The sequence below is a fragment of the Saimiri boliviensis genome, chromosome 6 (genome assembly GCF_048565385.1).
Source record: "Saimiri boliviensis isolate mSaiBol1 chromosome 6, mSaiBol1.pri, whole genome shotgun sequence".
Taxonomy (NCBI): domain Eukaryota; kingdom Metazoa; phylum Chordata; class Mammalia; order Primates; family Cebidae; genus Saimiri; species Saimiri boliviensis.
In genome coordinates, this window is record NC_133454.1 from 53,614,591 (window position 1) to 53,634,228 (window position 19,638).

Here is a 19,638-nt window from a genome sequence, read left to right on the forward strand (position 1 = left end):
GGTCAGCAACTGAGAATTCTGCGACATCTTCTAGGTTAAAAAAAAAAAAAAAAGACGACACCCAAATCCCCCCCACACACCCCCCAGCCCTGTACATGCCTCATACCCACCTGCCGTCCTGTCTCCCTCCATGGCCACGGTCCTTGGACCAGCCCACCAGAGAAGCCAAGCACACAGCCAGGGCTGTCCTTCCTGACGCTTCTTTCCTGAACCCGGCACGTTCTCTTGCCCAGTGTCTCCAGGTCTGTTGATTTAAGGTTGGCACTATTTTTCCAAGGCAGGGGACTGTTTCGATGCCACGGTGGCCCTCTGCCGCTCCCTGGGGAAACCGATTCCTTTTCTTTTTAAAGAAAACAGTGCAGGCTAGGCACAGTGGCTCACGCCTGTAATCTCAGCACTTTGGGAGACCGAGGTGGGCGGATCACCAGAGGTCAGGAGTTCGAAAACAGCCTGGCCAATATGGCAAAACCTCGTCTCTTACTAAAAATAGAGAATTAGCTGAGCGTGGTGGCAGGCATCTGTAATCCCAGCTACTCGGGAGGCTGAGGCAGGAGAATCACTTGAACTTAGGAGCCTGAGGTTGCAGTGAGCCAAGATCACACCATTGCACTCCAGCCTGGGCAACAAGAGCAAAACTCTGCCTCAAAAAGGAAAAGAAAACAGTGCAGAAATACCTCCAGTCTAGGGTGTTTGTGTAGATCTTTTGCTTGGTCTCTTTCCATGCCCTCGGACTCTCTCCGCCTTCTCTGAATATCTGAGTGTCTTCGCTGTCTTGGGGCAAAGAGAATCAACCCCATCTTTCAAGAAGGACAACAGAGAACCATGGAGGGGAAGAGATAATAGCTGGGTCTGAGGAAGAAGCCAGGGGGTCTCCTTTCTCCAGTTCTTGGCCAAGAGGCAGCAATTGCCCAGCCACCAAAGTGAAAGGGAAGGGAAGAGAGGGAAAGAGATGCCATTGTCCAAGGGGAACATAGGTGACCTGCAGAGGCCCCTTAAGTGAATGTCTCCCATTCCCAATGTGAGCACTTGCCACGACACTCTTCTAAAACTTCCGGCAAGAACAATTCCTAGTGCTGTTGTAGCTGATGATTAAAAAGGGGAAGGGGCTTCCCTTTGAGCCAGAATCAAAGCACAAGCTTCCTGCTTTCCCATACAAGGAAGCGCCCCAAAGCTTGGCCTGTGTGCAGAGATGCTGCATCCCCGGGGGCTCCCCGGCCAGGAGAGCAGCTGTGAAGCCTCCCTAGCTGTGAGCTGCTTCTGGGTAGCACTGAGGAGACCTGGGGTGGCTCTTGGGGGAGCAACAGAGAAGGAAATCAGTTCTAGGACAGGTCACTAACTGTAGAATCAGAAGGCTGAGGCCGGGTCCCTGATTAGCTGTGCTGTCCTGAGGCATTCATCTTCCTGAGACTTACCTTATCGCCTGTCCACGGAACCCATATGACCCACAGCACCCCCACGGACACGCACCGGGCTAGCAGAGAGATTACATGGCTAATACGTGTGAATAGGTTCTGGAAACCATGAAGCTCTGTACAAATGTAAGGACTTAGGACTGCAGAGGAATCCATGCCAGGAAATGACAGCTGGGTAGCACACCCAGCACGGACCCTTTGCCACCAGGGCAGGAGCTAGGTATTGCTGGAGGAGTGGGGGAGGGCAGGTGGGCACAGCGGTGCAGGGGTCAGGTCAGGCCTGGGGCCCCACACGCAAGGCAGCAGCATACCCAGTCTCCAGGGTGCGGTCAAGGAAGCTCCTAGCCCCGGAGCTAGCCGTTCCGCCTGTGCTTAACAACTCTGTCATTTCCTCATCATCAGGCCAGGACAGCCATAGCTCCCAGCCCTGAGGGGAAGATGGCAGCCACCATGGCCAGGCTCAGCTTTCCCTTCTCTTCACTTCTCTGCCTCCTTCCGTCCCCACAGCAGCCCCGTACTCCCACCATCCCCACCGAGGTGGAAGCTGCATCCCCAGGCCCTGTCCATCTCGCAGGGTGCTTCCCTCCCGACCTTGGGGGTGAAGGTCTGTGCCTGGGTGCTGACCTAGAGGAGGGTTAAATATCAGGGCTCCTGCATGTCCCCAGGTCCCTCTCCCCCTCTCTCAGTCCTCCCTTAGTGTGGCTGAGAACCCAGCAGCCACTCCCTAGCACAGACCCACACCAAAGCCCAAGACATGTGAGGAGCTGAATGTAAGAAATGGAGAGACCAGCTCAGCGGGGGTAGTGGGTAAGGGGAGAGATGAGGAAAACAGACCAAACACAGGGCTCAGGAACTGCCAACAAGCTTCCCAAAGCCCCAGAACCGTCCCAGGACAGCAGTAAACAAACGCTCTCAGGCCTGAGAATCTCCATGGCTTCAGCCTTCCCAGGTGCCTCTTCTGCCCTCAGACTTCCTCCCTGCTCAGGTGAAAACATCAGCCTCAATAAAACGCTTCAAGTTCCCAAGCAAGGATTCCCCAAGACAGTGAACTCCTCTAAACCTAAAGTGCATTCATCAGCCACATTTTTTTTATAAACCTGTTGCCTGTCACCAGAATGGGAGCTTCTTGAGGACAGGGTCTGTGTCTTTGCTATTTTTAGCTGCAAACCTAGCCCAGGGAATGCCATCCATGGCAAGAAGTAGGCACTTAGTAAACATGAATGAATGAATGAGTGAATTGATGGATGACAGATAAATGATCAAAGACAGAATCCCCTATAGCCAATTTCTGATTTATCTGACACTGAAAACCAGATTCACCCCAAGTCCAGTTGAAAAACATGCCAGATTCTATCTGAGGGGTTACTGAAGTGTTTTTATCCCAGAGGGGGCTGGGCATGAGGGAGGCACAGGTCTGAGCCTGCCTGGAAACCCTGCTGATAGGGAAGGGGAAGAGTGCGGCAGAGCCATTGTGTCAATCCCTCTGAGACATGTCTAACTCCACCTCCCAGCTTGCTGCTCTGACTAACCAGCACGTAGGCAGCAGAGAAATAGGTAAACAAGACCAAAAATCCCAGCAGTCCTCCCCTGCCCATGGCTCCCAGAGCACCCTCCAGCTTCCTCGTGTAATCCACATGCAACCAGAAACTCTCGAAGGGTAGCAGATGAAAGGAACGCTTGAGGAAGAGGGTGAGAGACACGATGGCCCCTGTCCAGGAGTGGGCACCTGTCCAGGAGTGGGCACCTGTCCAGGGGTGGGCACCTGTCCAGGGGTGGGCACCTGTCCAGGGGCGGCTGTGATGCTTCCTGTCACAAAATATCCTGCACATCAGTCTGGCTGGGCTTCGCCTGCTGGTGCGATTGAGCCAAACAATAAGCCGTCTCAGTTTTTTCCCCTAAATCTGTATGTATGCATTCACTCATTCATTCATTCATTCAGCACATGTTCCCTAAGCATTTACTATGTGCTAGGTACTCACAAGATACCATGGAAGATTCAGAGAATATGCAAAATCTAGACCTTCAATTCTGTGCACTCCGTAGATGGAAGCGGAGCAGGTGAAAATGCTTTCCCACATCCCAGGCAGAGGCCGACACTCACTCACCCACTGATGTCCACAAGAAGAGGGCAACAACAGAGCCGAGGTCCACCACCTCACCTTCATCCCATCTCCACCCTGATATCACCCACAATCACATCTCCAGTCCCCAGAGAAGAGAGTCCTTCCGGGCTGCCGGGGGAACCTATCCAGACAGTCGGAGTCAGTAGAGCTACAGCGGCAGCACGCATCTCTATCCAAATGCAATGAGGGCAGCATGTTGTGCTTTGAGAAGCACTTTCACATCCAAAATCTCCCGTCAGTCTAATACAACTCTCTGAGACATTGTAATCCTCATTTTACAGATGAAGAAATTGAGGCTCAGCTGGGCGCAGTGGCTCAGCCCGTAATCCCAACATTTTGGGAGACTGAGGTGGGCAGATCACCTGAGGTCAGGAGTTTGAGACCAGCCTGACCAACATGGAGAAATCCTATCTCTACTAAAAACACAAACATTAGCTGAGCACGGTGGCTCACGCCTGCAATCCCAGCTACTCAGGAGACTGAGGCACGAGAATTGCTTGAGCCTGGGAGGCGGAGGTTGCAGTAAGCCGATATCACAACACTGCACTCCAGCCCGGGCAACAGAGTGAGACTCAGTCTCAAGAAGAGGAGGAGGGGAAGGGAGGGGAGGGGAGGGGAGAGGGAACTTGAGGCTCAAAGAGGTTCATGACTTGGAAAGGGTCACTCAGCCAAGGACAAAGGGAAACCCAGTGGCTATAATTAACTTAGACTTTCAAGAAGACTAAAGTTTCATACCCAATGCTGCTCAGAGAAAAAAATCCGGGAGACCATTAAGGATAGAAAATTGATTTAAAGAGAGAATATTATAAGTGGATCAAGATCTAATCTTATCTGTGGGAGGATACAAAAGAAATTTCAGACTTAAAGTGAGCTCTTCAGAATCGCAGACCCTAAGAAAAGAACCTTAGAGATCTTCTAGGCGAGTGGGTTCCCCAATCATCTGAAATCAGATGCAGAACCCCCATACGGTGCACAGAGGGAAAAAGAGAGCTGCAGAGTTTGAAAGGACTGTTCCCCCCCAACCCCATCGCCACTTCTGCGCTGCCTCCCTGCCCCTCTGCTGCACTGCTGGGGGGCTCAGTTGAATCCCCCAGGGGTGCTTAGAGCCCTCATCTGACCCTGGCCCTCATCTGCCACAGAAACCTTCACAATCCTGCTCACACTTCTGTTTCTAGAAGCTACAGTTGCTGAAAACAATCTTTCCTTTGCCAGGAGAAAAGACTTTCTGTAACTTTCCCCATTCCTCCTCTGTCTTGTGCCTTTCTCAGACAGCCACACACACTCGAAGCATTCATGCTTTCCTCTCTGAACTGCGTCCTCCACCCTCTCTTCAGAGAGAGTTCACATAGGTCACATTTCATCACTTCCAGTCCCCTAACTGCCGTGGTCACTCTCCCCAGATGCACTTACTCCAGAGTCCCCTGCTAAAACCAGGCCCTGGGACCCACGAAATCATAAAAACAGCTCTTTGTTCAGTTCCTATGACATACATGACAGGCTCTTTATAAACAATCCTCCCCATTAACAATAAATAATTTTTGAGTATGAGTATCTACTATGTCATGAACTACCCAGGTTCTATTTTAATACTGTTATTAATAATTAGTAAAAATAATCTAATACACTCCGCAGGCAAGAGAGCTTTGCCTCTGGCTCCCTGCTGGATCTCCAGCACCCAGAAAGGTGCCTTACTAAATGAGTAAACTATTGTTACTGTTATTATTATTATTACAGTTAACAATTCTTGTACTCCTGGCTGGGCATGGTGCTTCACGCCTCTAATCCCAGCGCTTTGGGAGGCAGAAGCAGGCAGATCACAAGGTCAGGAGTTTGAAACCAGCCTGGCCAACATGGTGAAACCCCGTCTCTACTAAAAATACGAAAGATCAGCCAGGAGTGGTGACAGGCGCCTGTAATCTCAGCTAGTCGGGAGGCTGAGGCAGGAGAATCACTTGAACCCGGGAGTCGGAGGTTGCAGTGAGCCAAGATTGCCACTGCACTCCAGCCTGAGCAATAGAGAGAGACTCTGTCTCAAAACAAACAAACCCCACAATTACTGTACTCTTACCATGTACCAGGCAATGTACTATATGCTGTGCATTTCTGGGGGATTTTAGGAGGGAGATTACTACATCTCTCTTTCTCCCTCTCCCTCTTTTTCACACACACATGAAATTGAAGCTCTTGGTGGTTCAATAATTTGCCTAAAGCCTCAGGCCGATGAGCAAATAGGATTCAGACCCAGGCTGCAGGATTCTATGGCCTGTGCTCTGAGCACGGTGAAACACAGCGTCTCCTGGCAAATGAAATCTCAGCAAGGAAAAACTTCATAAAGCACTCAAAGAGTTCTGTGAGTGGGCAGGAGAGTGGCAAAGGAACTTCAGTTATGCAACTGCAAAGTCAGAGAGGCAGAGAAGACACTGAAGCACTATTACAGGCCTATTTATAGGATCCTGAGCTCAGAGTTCACAGGAAAGAGATCTAGGAGCCACTGAGACCTGTGCCGGGATATTGGCTGTAGCAGCCACATCGGCCCACCAAGGCTGATTACCACTGGGGCCTCCAGAACAAACAGGAGTGCTCAACCCTGCCCCTGTATAGAACCACAGTGCAGACCCTCCTTGTGCATGTGTGGAGTTCTGCTCCCCATGCCTGTAGGGTAATTGGGGCAGAGGGCACTAATTTTCACTTACTAAACTCTTCTGTATTTCAAGCACCAAGCCAGGCACAGCATATGTGTCATCATTCATTCTCACCAACAGCCCTGTGAAGTAAGTCACATTCTCCCCATTTTACAGATGAGAAAAGTGAGACTCAGAAAAACTTATTAACTTACTCAAGACTATGTGGTTGGATTCAGGCCAGTGTGCCTGACTCAGAGCTCAGGAGAAGCAGGATCAAGGGACAACCCCCTTCCAATCAAGGCAGCTGAGACCTTTCATACTGCAAAGACCAACCTAAGGGACCATGAGCAAGTCTATAAAATCATGCAAGGACCAAATGGGACTCCCGGGGGCTTGAAAAGGTACATAGTGCTGAGCAGGTGGAGCACCTTACCGAACCTTTCTCCCCATCATCCTGTGAAGTCGCTTTTATCGTACCCACATTCCAAGGAAGGAAACTGGGTCCAGAGCTGTTGAGTGACCTGCTCAAAGTCATTCCGCAGATAGAGGAGTCAGATCTTCTAACACCAAAGTTCCTTTTTCCTCCCCACCATTTCCCTCCGCATTCAAGTTTATAGAACAATTCAGGACAAGCAAGAGTGAGTACGATTCTTGAAAGATGATATAAACTCTGTCTTTGAATTTTTTAAATTAACCTCAGACTGCATCATAGATGGCAGCTCTTCAGTTCAGGTAAATAGCAAAGTTGAGAGAACCCCTCTAAGCTTTAAGCTCCATCGGCCCTTCTCAAGGGCAAACCCGTCAGAGTCCCTGTCAGGCTGGAAGGCTGAACTGTGTGGCGGGACCCCTGTGGCCTTCTTGAGTCCACTCCATTGTCCAGGCATTGTCCTCAGGTGTGCAAAGACGGTGGCCCCGTCCTTCCCATCAGACCCTTCCAGGAAGGGAAGGTAGGCTCGGATGAGCCCGCCACCCTGGGACAGAAGGAAAGCTGAGCACAGTCGAATTGTTGAGAGTTCAGAAAGGTGGGAGAGAATGGGCTGCTTCCCCTGGGACCAAGAGGAGGATCGAAGAGGGATTTGAAGCGCTGCAGTAAACAGCGGCACCGCCCTGGAGGCAAAGGCCCTCCAGTGGGGGCCAGGGCAGTGCTCAGTTTAATCCAGCCAATGACATGTACATATACCTCGGTCCTGCCCTGCACATTGTCTCTGGGGAAAGAGCATAACTGCTGTGCCTCAGTTTCTCCATTTGTGAAACAAGGATAGTTACATCTTCACTGCCTCCCCGGCCCTACCTGGGGCTAAGAGCTATACCCAAACACAGAAGCTGATTCTTCAATGACAGGAGCTGAACGGCAGGCGGGGGATAATGGCAGGCTACCTGACCCCTTCTGCCCCAGGCCTGCCCTGGAGCCATTATGTGCTGGGATGGGGACCAAAGTGCTTGGCTCAAATTGCCAACAGGTCAGCACCTATGTTGTTTAGAACAAGGCAAAATGGTTTCTAATGTGGCAGCCGAGGCTGAGGTTAGATCTAAAAAAAAAAAAAAAAAAAAAAGTGCTGCTTTAAGAATGCCTAACACAAGGCAGCGTTTGTGAGAATGCTCCCTAAATCCTCTTCGCGCAAGAGCTTAGATGCCCAACTGCATATGGCCTGGGCTGGTGGCTGACCTGCCTGGAGACAGAGTAGCAGGTGAGATCCCAGGACACTTGGAAGCAGGCACGATCAGTCATCTCTGCGGACCTCCCATGCACTCTGAGCTGCATCACAGCCAGGCTCATGTCCAGAGGCTTACTCCCTCCTTTCCTGCCCCATGATCTTCCCGCCCTCAGCAGCCCTCTCCTCCCCTTACCTGTCATGGCTGAGACATCCAAGCGAGAGAGCCCTGCTTCCAACACAGCAAAGGCATCCAACTGCCTATTCCAGCTGCAAGTGGAGAGGACACAGCTGCTTGCAGTTGGTTTGGGGGAGGGATGCAGGTTCCAGGGTCAGAGAGCAGAGTGAGGCTCCCTCAGAGGAGCTCCCTGAGCTTTGTGGCCGGGCCACACTCTGCAAGCTGACAGGCAAGTGCCTCTGGGTCTCTTGGCTTACCCAAAGAACTTTCCCCACCCCCTCCCTTGGGTTTTCCCCACTGCTTGTCACTGGCCTCAGCAACCTAGCTGCCGCCTGCCCAAGTCTCAAAGGACCTGTTTATCCCATCACCTAGCAACAGCAGCATCTCTGGCTCTAGGTTTTAGTATGAGACCATGGGAAGCCAGAGCCCTGGACTCCAGAGAAGACTGATGCTGCCATAGACAGGAACAGGGTCAGGAGGCCCCTTTTATGTGCCCCTACGTTTCTCCCTTCGTCCACAGTCCAGTCATTCCAGCTCTGCCCCTGCTGACTTCATTCAGAGCAAGCAATGCCAAGTCAGCATTGCAGGGAGGAAGAGAGAAATCAGGCCCCAGGGCCAGGCTGCTTGCAAGGGAGGCGGATAGGAGCTGGCTGAGCTTTCTGTGCCTTTGGCCTCCTTAAGCTGCTGACTCTTCCTCCCCTCCTTATTAGCCTGGTGGACTTGTCTGTTTCATTGTGAGGGTATTAACCCTTTCATCCCATCTCTGAAAGGCAGTTCCCAGTTACCCAAAGGGACCTTGAGGTTCAGAGACATTGAGGGGTGTGTCCAAAGCCACACAACAAGTCAGAAGACAAGGCAAGATGAAAACCCATAGTCCCCAGGCTGGTGGCTTCTCTGCAGCCGCTTGATCTTCACTCCATTGGAAAACAAGAGCTGCCTCGTATCTGGCTTCATCATCTCTGAGCTAAAAAGGAAGCGATCCCTAAGATGTCCATTCGATTTTTGGAGCTGAGCTAAGCCCAACCGGGAAGTTCCCCATGATCTAAAGCAGTGGTAGGGATGGGGCATAAGAATAAAGGAAGGAGAGACATGTAAGAAGGGTGGAAACTTAATGGAAGAAAGGGAAGAATGAATGCTGATATCAGTAAAGTACCTCCGAGGAACCAAGCCCTACAATAGGCCCCTTTCCCAACATGCCGTTTGAGGGAGGGCTCCCGACCCCACTCATGGATAATATGGCAGAACCTAGAACCGAGCAAAGTCACTCTGCCTTCAGACCAAGGAAGAGCTGGGGAGATGCTGGGGGCATCTCTTCGTGAAGATTGCATGCTGATTATATCCAACAAGGCTGCATTGCAAAGGAGGAGTAATTTAAAAGGACCCAGCACCAGCTAATGACTGTTACCCAGATGAGTTCCTAAAACCGTGGAGAAATGAAACTAGCAGTCCGTCAAGTCCAGAAACTGGGCCCAAGGGGCTACATTTCTCTGTTCCTTCCTTGCTCTGAAGCCATAACAGCTGCCTCTTCTGTAAAATGGGGATAATTTCTCAGGATTGTTTCATGGATTATGTAGGACAGCATTTATGAAAGAAGGACGTCGTAAATTATATAATAATATCCAACTGCGGTAACTAATGGTTCTGCCTCCACATTTGTGTCTTGGATTAATGACTTCCTGCTGCCAGTAACAAACAGAGAAGCAGGAAAAGAAGATTCTCTGAGTTGATCAGGCAATGACAGTTTTTCTAGCGATCAAAACTCCCCCACTTCTGCCTCCCCACCTCACTCTCACCTCCTGCCTGGGCCCTGGGGGCCTGGGCATTCTTGCCCTTCCACTGTACTCCAGACAGCAGGAGCTTCATTCCCGGATGAGCCCCCGGTCAGACACCAGCTGGACTGGACCCATGAGTCAGAGCTCTGTGGAAGATCGAATCTACAGAGCAGACAGGCCAGGCCCAGCCAGTGGCCAAAACAGAAAGGGAAAGGCCAATGCCTTTGCTTGGTCTGGGCTGGGCGTGGGCTGTAACAATTGTAGCCAGAAGCTGAGTTCAAGCTGGGGATAAATAAATACATCTCCAGCAGAGCAGAAGGAAGCGCATGTGTTGTTTAGTGATGTCTCAATTTCCTCCTTCCTTCTATTAACTCCTGGTTAAGACAATTCTATCTGGCCTCTGTTTTCTCATCTGAAAATAAGGAAGTTGCCTTGTTTCAGCTTTGCATCTTACAGTCACGCCCGGGACCCATCATGGTGATAGGGTCTGGCTGGATCTCTGACTCTTACCTGGTACCCACACCTCTCAGCCCCATTCTCTCCTTTCCTTAGCTCAAGATTGTTGCTTCTGGGCTCAGAGGAGATGCAGCTGGCCATAAGTCCCTATTTCTATCCTGCTCAAGGATGTCATTGATGTTGATGTGCCCCAATGAACACTCACAGGCCTATAAAAATGCACCTACCTCCTCCCTGTCCCTCAGCCCCAGTGTTTGTGACCTTCTGCAGCTTCTCTTCCAGAAGGGTATCTGTCCATCATCTCTGATCTCTCTGCATCAGAGATGTTTGCCAAAGAGCTTCAAGAAAAGCCAAAGAATGAGCCACTCATGGAAAAACTTAGGCATGGTGAGGACATGAGTTTGACCTCAAGCCACTCAGCATAGCCAGGTGATGGCTTTTCTATGTTCTCCTTGAGTCTTGAGGGCATAGCTTTGCTTCATGACTTTTTCACTCTTGTTCCTTGCAGGGTGCATTTGTAACTTGCTAGTTAGTTGATGTTAACAATGTAATAAGCCATAAACCCACCATTCCCAACAAAAGCTAGGACTTAATAGTAACCTACCTCAAACCATGAGATTCCCACTCCCGCACACACATATCTGTCCCCCTCCTGAGGTGGGCAGGGGAAGTGTCTTGTGTTTATTAATTCAACAAATATTGACTGTACATATTTCATAGACCAGAGACTATGTAGAAGCTCCCTACCCAGGTAAGTTCATCCCAAACCCCATGTTCATCATTCCCTTGCTTCTCTATGGAAAAGAGCCTCTGCTTACTTTTTCCCATAATATTACATTCTAATACCACCCATATTATTTTGTTACCCTATAGTTCATTTGTGTTGACTGCAGCCTAATATGTCACTGTGTGAATATACTGGTCAGCTTCATAAAGACTGACCTGAGACTCAGTCTTCAAACTGAGATATAATCATTAATTCTTTCATCCAACAAATATTTTTTCAACACTCATTATGCACAGTGCATTGTAGGAGACATCAAGGAAGCCATGGTTAACAAGATAGTCACAGTCCCTGTCATTGTAGTTTATGGTTTTGCTTTAGTTTATTTTTTCTCTCTCTTTTGGTTTCAAACAGGTGTGGAATTTTTTCCCACAACTACTACTCAGTTAATAGCAATTGAAAACATATTAAGGGCCAGGCATGGTGGCTCACACCTGTAATCCCAGCACTTTGGGAGGCTGAGGTGGGCAGATCATTTGAGTCCAGGAGTTCAAGACCAGCCTGAGCAATACAGTGAGACTTCATCACTGCAAAAAATTTAAAAATGAAAAATAGCTGGGCTTGGTGGTGCATGCCAGTAGTCCCAGCTACTTGGGAGGCTGAGGTGGGAGGAGAGCTTGAGCCCAGGAGGCACAAGTTGCAATGAGCTGAAATCACAACATTGCACTCCAGCCTGGGTGACAGAGTGAGGCCCTGTCTTTCTCTCTCTCTCTCTCTCTCTCTCTCTCTCTCTCTCTCTCTCTCACACACACACACACACACACACACACACAAATAGCCACTGTTTAGTTCAGTGATAAGGAATCCAAGGCCCCAGAAAGTGCAGAATATCAGCCTCCTTTGTGCCTCAGCTTCTAGCACAATTCCGGGTCCATCAAAGGTCTTAGTCAATATTTGTCAAATTACCAATAAGCAAAAGAAATTTGCCCTGCCTACCTCAATGAATGCAGGCATGCATGCACAGGTAGACTCAGTGGACAAGAATGAATTGACAGAACAGGGCCCACTTCCCTGCTCCACCAGCCCCTCCTCTAGCCTCCCACAGCTCAGCAAGCACCCTCTCACCTACGTAACTAAAACCCAATTAAAACCCAAGAACATCCAATCTCTCGGCAAGGGCTATTGCCTGTATCTTTCAAACACATATGGGTCTTTTTACCACCAACCTCCCCTCTCCTCATGTCCTTGCCTTGCTCCAGCCATGCCCATCTCTATTCAGTTCCTCCAACCCCTCAAGCTTGTTCTTTCCCACTTAGCTCCTTCTTGTCACCTCCTCTAGGGAGCCCAGCGAGATCCTCCCTAACCATCCTGAGCCCCTTCCTAGAGCTCCCATTCTCAGTCTCCGTCCAGGTTCTGTCTCCTCTCACCTGGACTTCTCTCTGCATAGCATCTACCCCTCTCTGATCTTCGCTGGTGTATCTGTGTATGGCCTGTCCTCCCCTTCCCCTAATCCTCCTCTCCACCAGGCAGCAAGCTTCTCAGGGACAGACCCTCGGCCATCTTGTTTGGGCACTATTTTCCCCATCTGGCTGTGATGATTTCTTATCTGTCTTTGAATCCTCCTGGAGTGGTGCCTGGTACAATGTAGATGCTTCACAAGCTTTTGTTTAGTTTAATAATTAATTCTTTAATGTTTCCCATCCTGGTTAGCAGACAACTGATATGGAGCCTTTTTACCCTTGACTTGACAAGTTAGACGAAAGGCCTTTATAAACTGTTACGAGCCAGTTGGGTGTGAATTACTGTTGATATCACTGTAACTCGACTCTAACCACAACAAGGCAGAGTTGCCCAATTGGGTCTTGTCTTCAGCCTGGAACAGTCTCCTCCACCCAGCCCCGGTGATGGTGGAGAAGAGATGGCTGGGAATGAACGACAATGCAGAGCTCAACGTTCAGTCCAATTCACAGTCATTTATTAAGTCCTTGCTGGGATACTAGCCTGGTGCTAAACGCTACCGGTACAAAGGCAATGAGAGAGTCATTAGGTGTCAATTAAAAATAAAATGTTAAATTTAAAAAGCAACCGGAAAGAAAGAAAAAAGAAAAGGAGACACTGACCACCCTACGGGAGAAGTACTATGATAAACACCTGTACCAAACACTGCGGAAGTGCAGAGAATGGTGGAACCGCCCAGGGACTTCACCTTGCCCACTGCCGAGACAGAACCGATTCCTCAAGACGGGAAAGAGTAATTCACACAGAGCCAGCTGTGTAGGAGACTGGAGTTTTATTACTACTTAAGTCAGTATCCCCGAGCATTCAGGGAGCAGTTTTTAAGGTTCACTTGGTGGGTGCGGGGACGCCAGTGAGCCGGGAGTGCTGATTGGTCAGGAATGAAATCACAGGGAGTTGGAGAGATCTTCTTGCACTGAGTGGTTCCTGGGTCGGGGCCATAAGATCGGATGAGCCAGTTTATTGATCTGGGTGGTGCCAGCTGATCCATCAAGTGCAGGGTCTGCAAAATGTCTCAAGCACTGATATTAGGAGCAGTTTGGGGAGGGTCAGAATCTTGGAATATTATGCAGCCATAAAAAACAATGAGTTCGTGTCCTTTGTAGGGACATGGATGAACCTGGAAACCATCATTCTCAGCAAACTGACACAAGAGCAGAAAATCAAACACCACATGTTCTCACTCATAGACGGGTATTGAACAATGAGAACACATGGACACAGGGAGGGGAGCACTACACACTGGGGTCTGCTGGGGGTAAATGGGGGAGGGATGGGGGTGGCGAGTTGGGGAGAGATAGCATGGGGAGAAACACCAAGGTGAAGGGGAGGAAGGCAGCAAATCACACCGCCATGTGTGTACCTATGCAACAATCTTGCATGTTCTTCACATGTACCCCAAAACCTAAAATGAAATTTTAAAATAATAAATAAATAAATAAATAGAATCTTGTAGCCTACAGCTGCATGACTCCTAAACCACAATTTCTAATCTTGTGGCTAATGTTATAGTTTAGTCCCCAGGCAAGAAGGAGGTCTGCTTTGGGAAAGGGCTGTCACCGACTTTGTTTAAACAATAAATTAAGGAACGAAGACAGCTTGGAGGTTAGAAGCAAGATGGAGTTAGTTGAGTTAGATCTCTTTCACTGTCTCCATCATCATTTTGCAAAGGCAGTTTCTATGGGAGGGCAGACGAAAGGAAGTCCGCATGTGAGAGCCCAGCATTTCCCACCAGACAACTCATGTAATCCTCACAGTAGTCTTTTGAGGCAGGTTTTATTGTCCCCACTCTACAGCGGGTAAGCCTGGAGCTCAGAGAGGTGAAGGATCTTGCCTGAAAGCACACAGTTAACAGGAGGCAGGGCTTGTATTCTGACTCGGCCCTTGCAGACTGCAGAGCCTGGCTGTGTGCTATACCACTCAGCTGCCCATGGCCTACAGGCACCCAAGGGCAAGGCCGAGCATGTTCCTCCAGCAGGCTACAGGCTCAAGTTCAAGGGGAAAAGAAAGAGCTTCTCCCAATTGCTGTGTCCAGTATGTTTAACCATGGGGCAGGCAACACCCAGGGACCGTCCCTCCATATCTAATCTGGGTCACCCACCAGGGATTAAAAGAGGCCCTCTCACTCCCAAGAGGAGCAGAAAAAATCTCCAGCTGGAAATGTACAAGGTCCTGTCACTCCTCCAACCACCATCAAGGCAGGTCATGACCTCAGCACCACAGGGCAGGCAAGTCCCTGGGTGGAGACCCAGACCACAGGCAGGGCAGCTGCCTTCATCTAGCCCAGGAGTCCAAAACCAGACCTGGAAAATGAAGAAAGAGAAGGAAGCTTTCTGGGAGGCCTGAGTGAGTGAGGCGAGGGATCAGAGGGCGTGAACCTGGACAGCACCTTCCCTTTAACCTCTGCCTGGCAGAAAGGGTGTGCGTGTACTTTGTATGCAGGCCTTTGTGTCAGAGACTCCTGCAGATGACTCTATGTGGCTGTGTGTGTGCTGAGTGTGTTGTACCCGAGCGAGTCAAGGAATGCGCCACACTCTGAGAATGAATTATGAGTCCTTTATTAAGCTGGTGACCGAGAGTGGCTAACGCCCAAAATTCTCTCGGCCCCAAAGAAGAAGTTAGATGATCTTTTATACACTAGTTTTAACAGGAAGCGGGGAACCTAGCTGAAACAAAGTTTTCCCAAGGGCAGAGTAAGCAAAGAGTTAAAAAGAAAAACTGATACCTAAGAAATAAGACAGTGACAGGTGTGAGGAGTACAGCTGTCATGAAAGACATACAACTTATATAAGGCGGGCTCTGGGCACTCACTGCAGCTGCATTTTCAGGCTCTGCTGATACCACTTTACTCGGTCTCTTATCAACAAAGGCATTTCTGGGTGCCCAGAGTCAGTCGGACCTTGCTTTATACTATAGTTACATACTTGATGGGGAGAAAGTTACTAAAATGCAGAAGCCAAAATGGAGTCTGTTCAGCTCAAAAAGGCTAACATAAAACCTGAACAACTTTTAGTCAGGGAAAGGAGAGTTAGTTTTAGCTGGCAAAAAGCAGGGTATCACAAGTGCACACGTGAAGTGGTGTGAGTAGAAATGCCTTTGCATGTATTTGTGCACATGCGTCGATGGTGGCCTAAGACCACCACCTAAGACCACCTAAGACCACCACTCAGAAATATCATAGTGTTGGTAGCATATATGTAGTAAGTGAACATTTGCACATATAAACACCCACGTAACCAATGCCGAGAACAAGAAGCAGAAGTTTTCCTATGTTCCAGAAGACTCCACTGTGCTCCTTCCAGTCACTAACTGCCGCCTCCCCAGTTAACTCCCCTGATAACTACTATTCCGACTTCTAGTACTACAGATTAACTTTGCCTTTTAAACTTTATATAAATGGAATCGTACCTTTTGTGGCTAGTTTCTTTCCCTCATCATTGTGTCTGTGGAATTCAACCATGTCATTGCCCTTAGCACTAGTTTATTCTTGTCTATTGCTGAATTACGTGGTATGAAAATACCACAATTTTGTCTACTCTACCAGTGACTGACATTTGAGTTTTTCCAATGTTTAGCTATTATGAATGAAGCAATTATAATTTTTCATGTACAATTTTTTTTTTTGCTAGACATTTGTCCTCATTTGGCTATACCCTGGAGCAGAATTGCTGGGTCATAGATCATAGAATTATAAAATAGTTGTATGTTTAGCAATAGTGAATTCAGCCAAACCATTTTCCAAAGGATTTGTACCAATTTACGCTCCCACCAACAAGGTCTGAGAGCTCGTTGCCCCACATTCTCCACACGGAATTGTAAGTCTTTTTAATTTTAGCCATTTAGTGTTTATGTAGAGATATTTTATCGTGGTTTGAATTTGCATTTGCCTGATAAGTAATGATATTAAGCATTTATTTAAGTACTTATTGGCCAGTTGGGCATTGCCTTTTGTAAAATGTCTATTCAAGTTTTTACAGAAATACAGTGTTACTGTATTTTACAGAAACAGTAAAAATAGACAAATTATTGACAAAAACAGACAGTGGAGCAGAATCATCTTGAGGAATTCAGCAATTTACACAACAAACCAGCAACCAGTTGCTTCCACAATTGCTAACGAGTTGCTTCAATTAGTTTACTAATTGAAACAGATCAAATAGGTGCATGACTGAATGTTTCCTGTTGAACCAGGTATTTGGATAACATGGAGATCGCCAACTTAGACTCAGGGAGCAGGGAGAAGGGAATGCAGACAAGACCCAAGAATGTAGCTAGCCCCAGCCTGAGAGGATCCCCTCCTCAACTCACTGACTGTTTTTCCTTCATTTACAGGATCCTGACAGTGATCAACCTCTGAACAGCCTCGGTAAGTAAGTTCAGGTCTGGCCTTCGTTTGTCCACCTTAGCCTCTGAGTTTCAGTTACCAACTCGATCCTAAGCCACTCTTGCCTGGCCCTCACTACTTACCAAAATGCTAGGTGCCATGGGTGACATCCAGCCACCCATCCATCCCTCATTCAGCAAACATTCCAGGATTCACTCTAGAAGTAGGAGTTCTGGTCTCTGGGGAAACAGGACCAACAAACCTAAAATCCCCAAAGCAATGATTCTCCAAAGCATTCATTCAATTACTCTTACCCTTTTAGTAAAACTGTAAGTACCGGCCATGTGCCAGGCCCTGGGCTGGATGCTGGGCTATCACAGTAATTAAGACAGCTGAAGTCTCTGTTCTCATGGAGTTCACACCATGCCGCCAAGGAACAAGCTGGCCAGAGGCATTTTCATGAAAAATGGCAGTGCTTGCCTGATTTCCAGGGGAAGAAAAATAAGTTAATAAATAGAACGATCCCAAATTTAAGGAGATATTTTCCTTCCATTACATTTTCTTTAAACCATTTATATCTACTCCTGATAGCCTGCTGGATCAGCAAAACAAATGAGCAAGGAACACATTAATAAGAACAGATCAATAAGAAAATGGCCAATCCTGCTTGCTTTGACACCTTATTTATTTCCCAGTTCTGGGTCATGAGTTAATTTTAGCAACTAAAATGGTGTCTAGTTTATACTTTGGAATTTAAAAGAAGAGTAGGGCCACGGTGTCCCCAAAGAACACCAGGGCACCAACTGCTCCACGGCCTGAGCAAGCCTGAGAACTCAAACCAGGAAACAAGCTGAATTTGCTCGAGGACCGGGGATTGACCATGCCTATGCAGAACTGGGGGTTGGTGGAAGTCCATGTGGCTCAGAGAGAGAGGTCAAATTACACTAGCTTTGAAAGATATAAGCCAGATGTGGAAGTCTCTCGTAGGCTCCGGAGTGGGAAGTGACAAGATGAAAGCAAGCTTTTAGGAAGCTCTGTCTAGCAGCAGTGGGCAGGACAGGCTGGAGAGAGGAGCAACAGCCAGCAAGGAGGGTGTACATAGCTCACTGGCTTCGTTAACTCAAACTAGCTATGAAAACTCTTCCCTTCCTGGTGGGGAAAGTGGATGGTCCCTGGGAATGTCTGGCCCTGGACAGAGGAACCCATGGCTCCCCATGGGTCACTCTCTGAGAAAACAAACCGATCTCATGTTCCCAGAGATAGGTGCTCAATAATAAATCATGTGTGAATTCATGAACAAAATGTCATCATGGCCACGGCCACAGGAAAGAGGACAATTCTGAAAAGTGGCTACTGGAGCTTTAAAAACCGCATCAGCAAACAGGACTGATAAGCTACTTTGTGCCAGGTCATAGTTCATAGGCCAGGAGTCCCCAGACTTTTTACACAGGGGGCCAGTTCACTGTCCCTCAGACCGTTGGAGGGCCAGACTATGCAAGGCGTGACACCCTTCACAGCCAGTGCTGCTGCCTCCACTATCTCAGACAGCGGTACACAGTGTCACAGGCCCAGCACCGCCTCCAGTGCTGTATACAGGGATGGCGGTGATCAGCCTGTGACACTGTGTTTACAGCGTCCTGGACATCTGCAGCAGTGGTGCGCTTCTTCTGTGGGAAGCCCACTGCTGCATGTTTCCCCTATTATAAGACACCTCCTAAAAATAAGACAGCCCCTGTCTTTTGGGGGTAAAATTAATATAAGACAGGGTCTTATAATAGGGGAAACACAGTGTGTAGTAATGTGGGGGGAGACTTTTGGGCAAAGGGAGGTTATAGAGTCCATTATGTTGTTGTACATTTGGGGGAGTATGGGGGCCATTGTACTGTGTAGTAATGGTTAGAGTGCTTTGCCTTTCTTCCTACTTCTGCTGTTATTTCACACTGCTTCCGGTGATGTGGGGTGCCGCAGCCGCAGACCAGATGTGCGTCATATGACGCGCTTCCAGAGCCATGATGTGTGCATCCCGCGTCACCAGAAGCAGTACTGTACGTGAGCGATGCCGAGCTTTGCAGCGCCACCACATACAGTACTCCAGGAGCATAGGATGCATCTGCATCACTGACCACCAATGAAAATTAATTTGATCCTGTCTCTCCACTGCTCAAAAACTTCCAGTGGCTCCTTACTGCCTTCAGGATAAAGCCCAGACTCCTTAACATGGTGTTTAAGAGTCTCCACAGCTGCCTTCACTCATCCTGCCTTCCAGCTTGCCTTTACTCCCTGGTACCCAAGCACACCAGGCAGCGCCTGAGCTGGGCCAGTGCCTACCTCCCCGCCTGCATTTAAGTGCCACCTTAAATGCAACCCAGTCTACCTTTGAAGGTGTCCCTATTATAACATATATTATGTTCCACCTGGCTCTTCCCCCAGGTGGTAATCTCTTTAAAGATAAGGACCAGGCTTCGGACTTGCTGTTTGTGGGACTGAGAATGCATTCATTCACAAATATTTATTAAGCCTCTACAAAGCCCACACTGTGCTGGAGGCCCTTGCCCACCTGGAGCTTAATGTTTAATCAAAAGCTAAGTCAGGAGATCAGGAAAAGGATAAATGGTAGCACAGTGAATGGGTACATGACCCAGGGGCTCAGGCCTCTCCCAGGCAGGAGAGGGTCAGACAGAACCCAGAAATGTCCTAGGACAGGCTTAGGCAAGACAAGGGGGAGGTGGCCTGACCTGGAGGCTCCTTTGAGGGGCACTTGTGGAAGCTGGGTAAGCCTGGATCTGTGAGAAGAGGCAGGGTGATCATGTGCTGATGAAGCTAAGCCTAGTCTGCAGTAATAACCCCCCAGCATTAAC

General features: G+C 48.7%; 1 protein-coding gene across 2 annotated transcripts in view; it reads left to right on the forward strand.

Moving 5' to 3' along the window:
• TMPRSS4 (transmembrane serine protease 4) overlaps positions 1–19,638 on the forward strand; it is a 47,436-nt gene that overhangs the window by 426 nt on the left and 27,372 nt on the right. For both annotated transcript variants that reach the window (XM_039471247.2, XM_039471246.2), the window contains exon 2: positions 16,789–16,822. In XM_039471247.2, the coding sequence (XP_039327181.1) occupies positions 16,789–16,822 (34 nt within the window). The remainder of the gene's footprint in view (positions 1–16,788; positions 16,823–19,638) is intronic.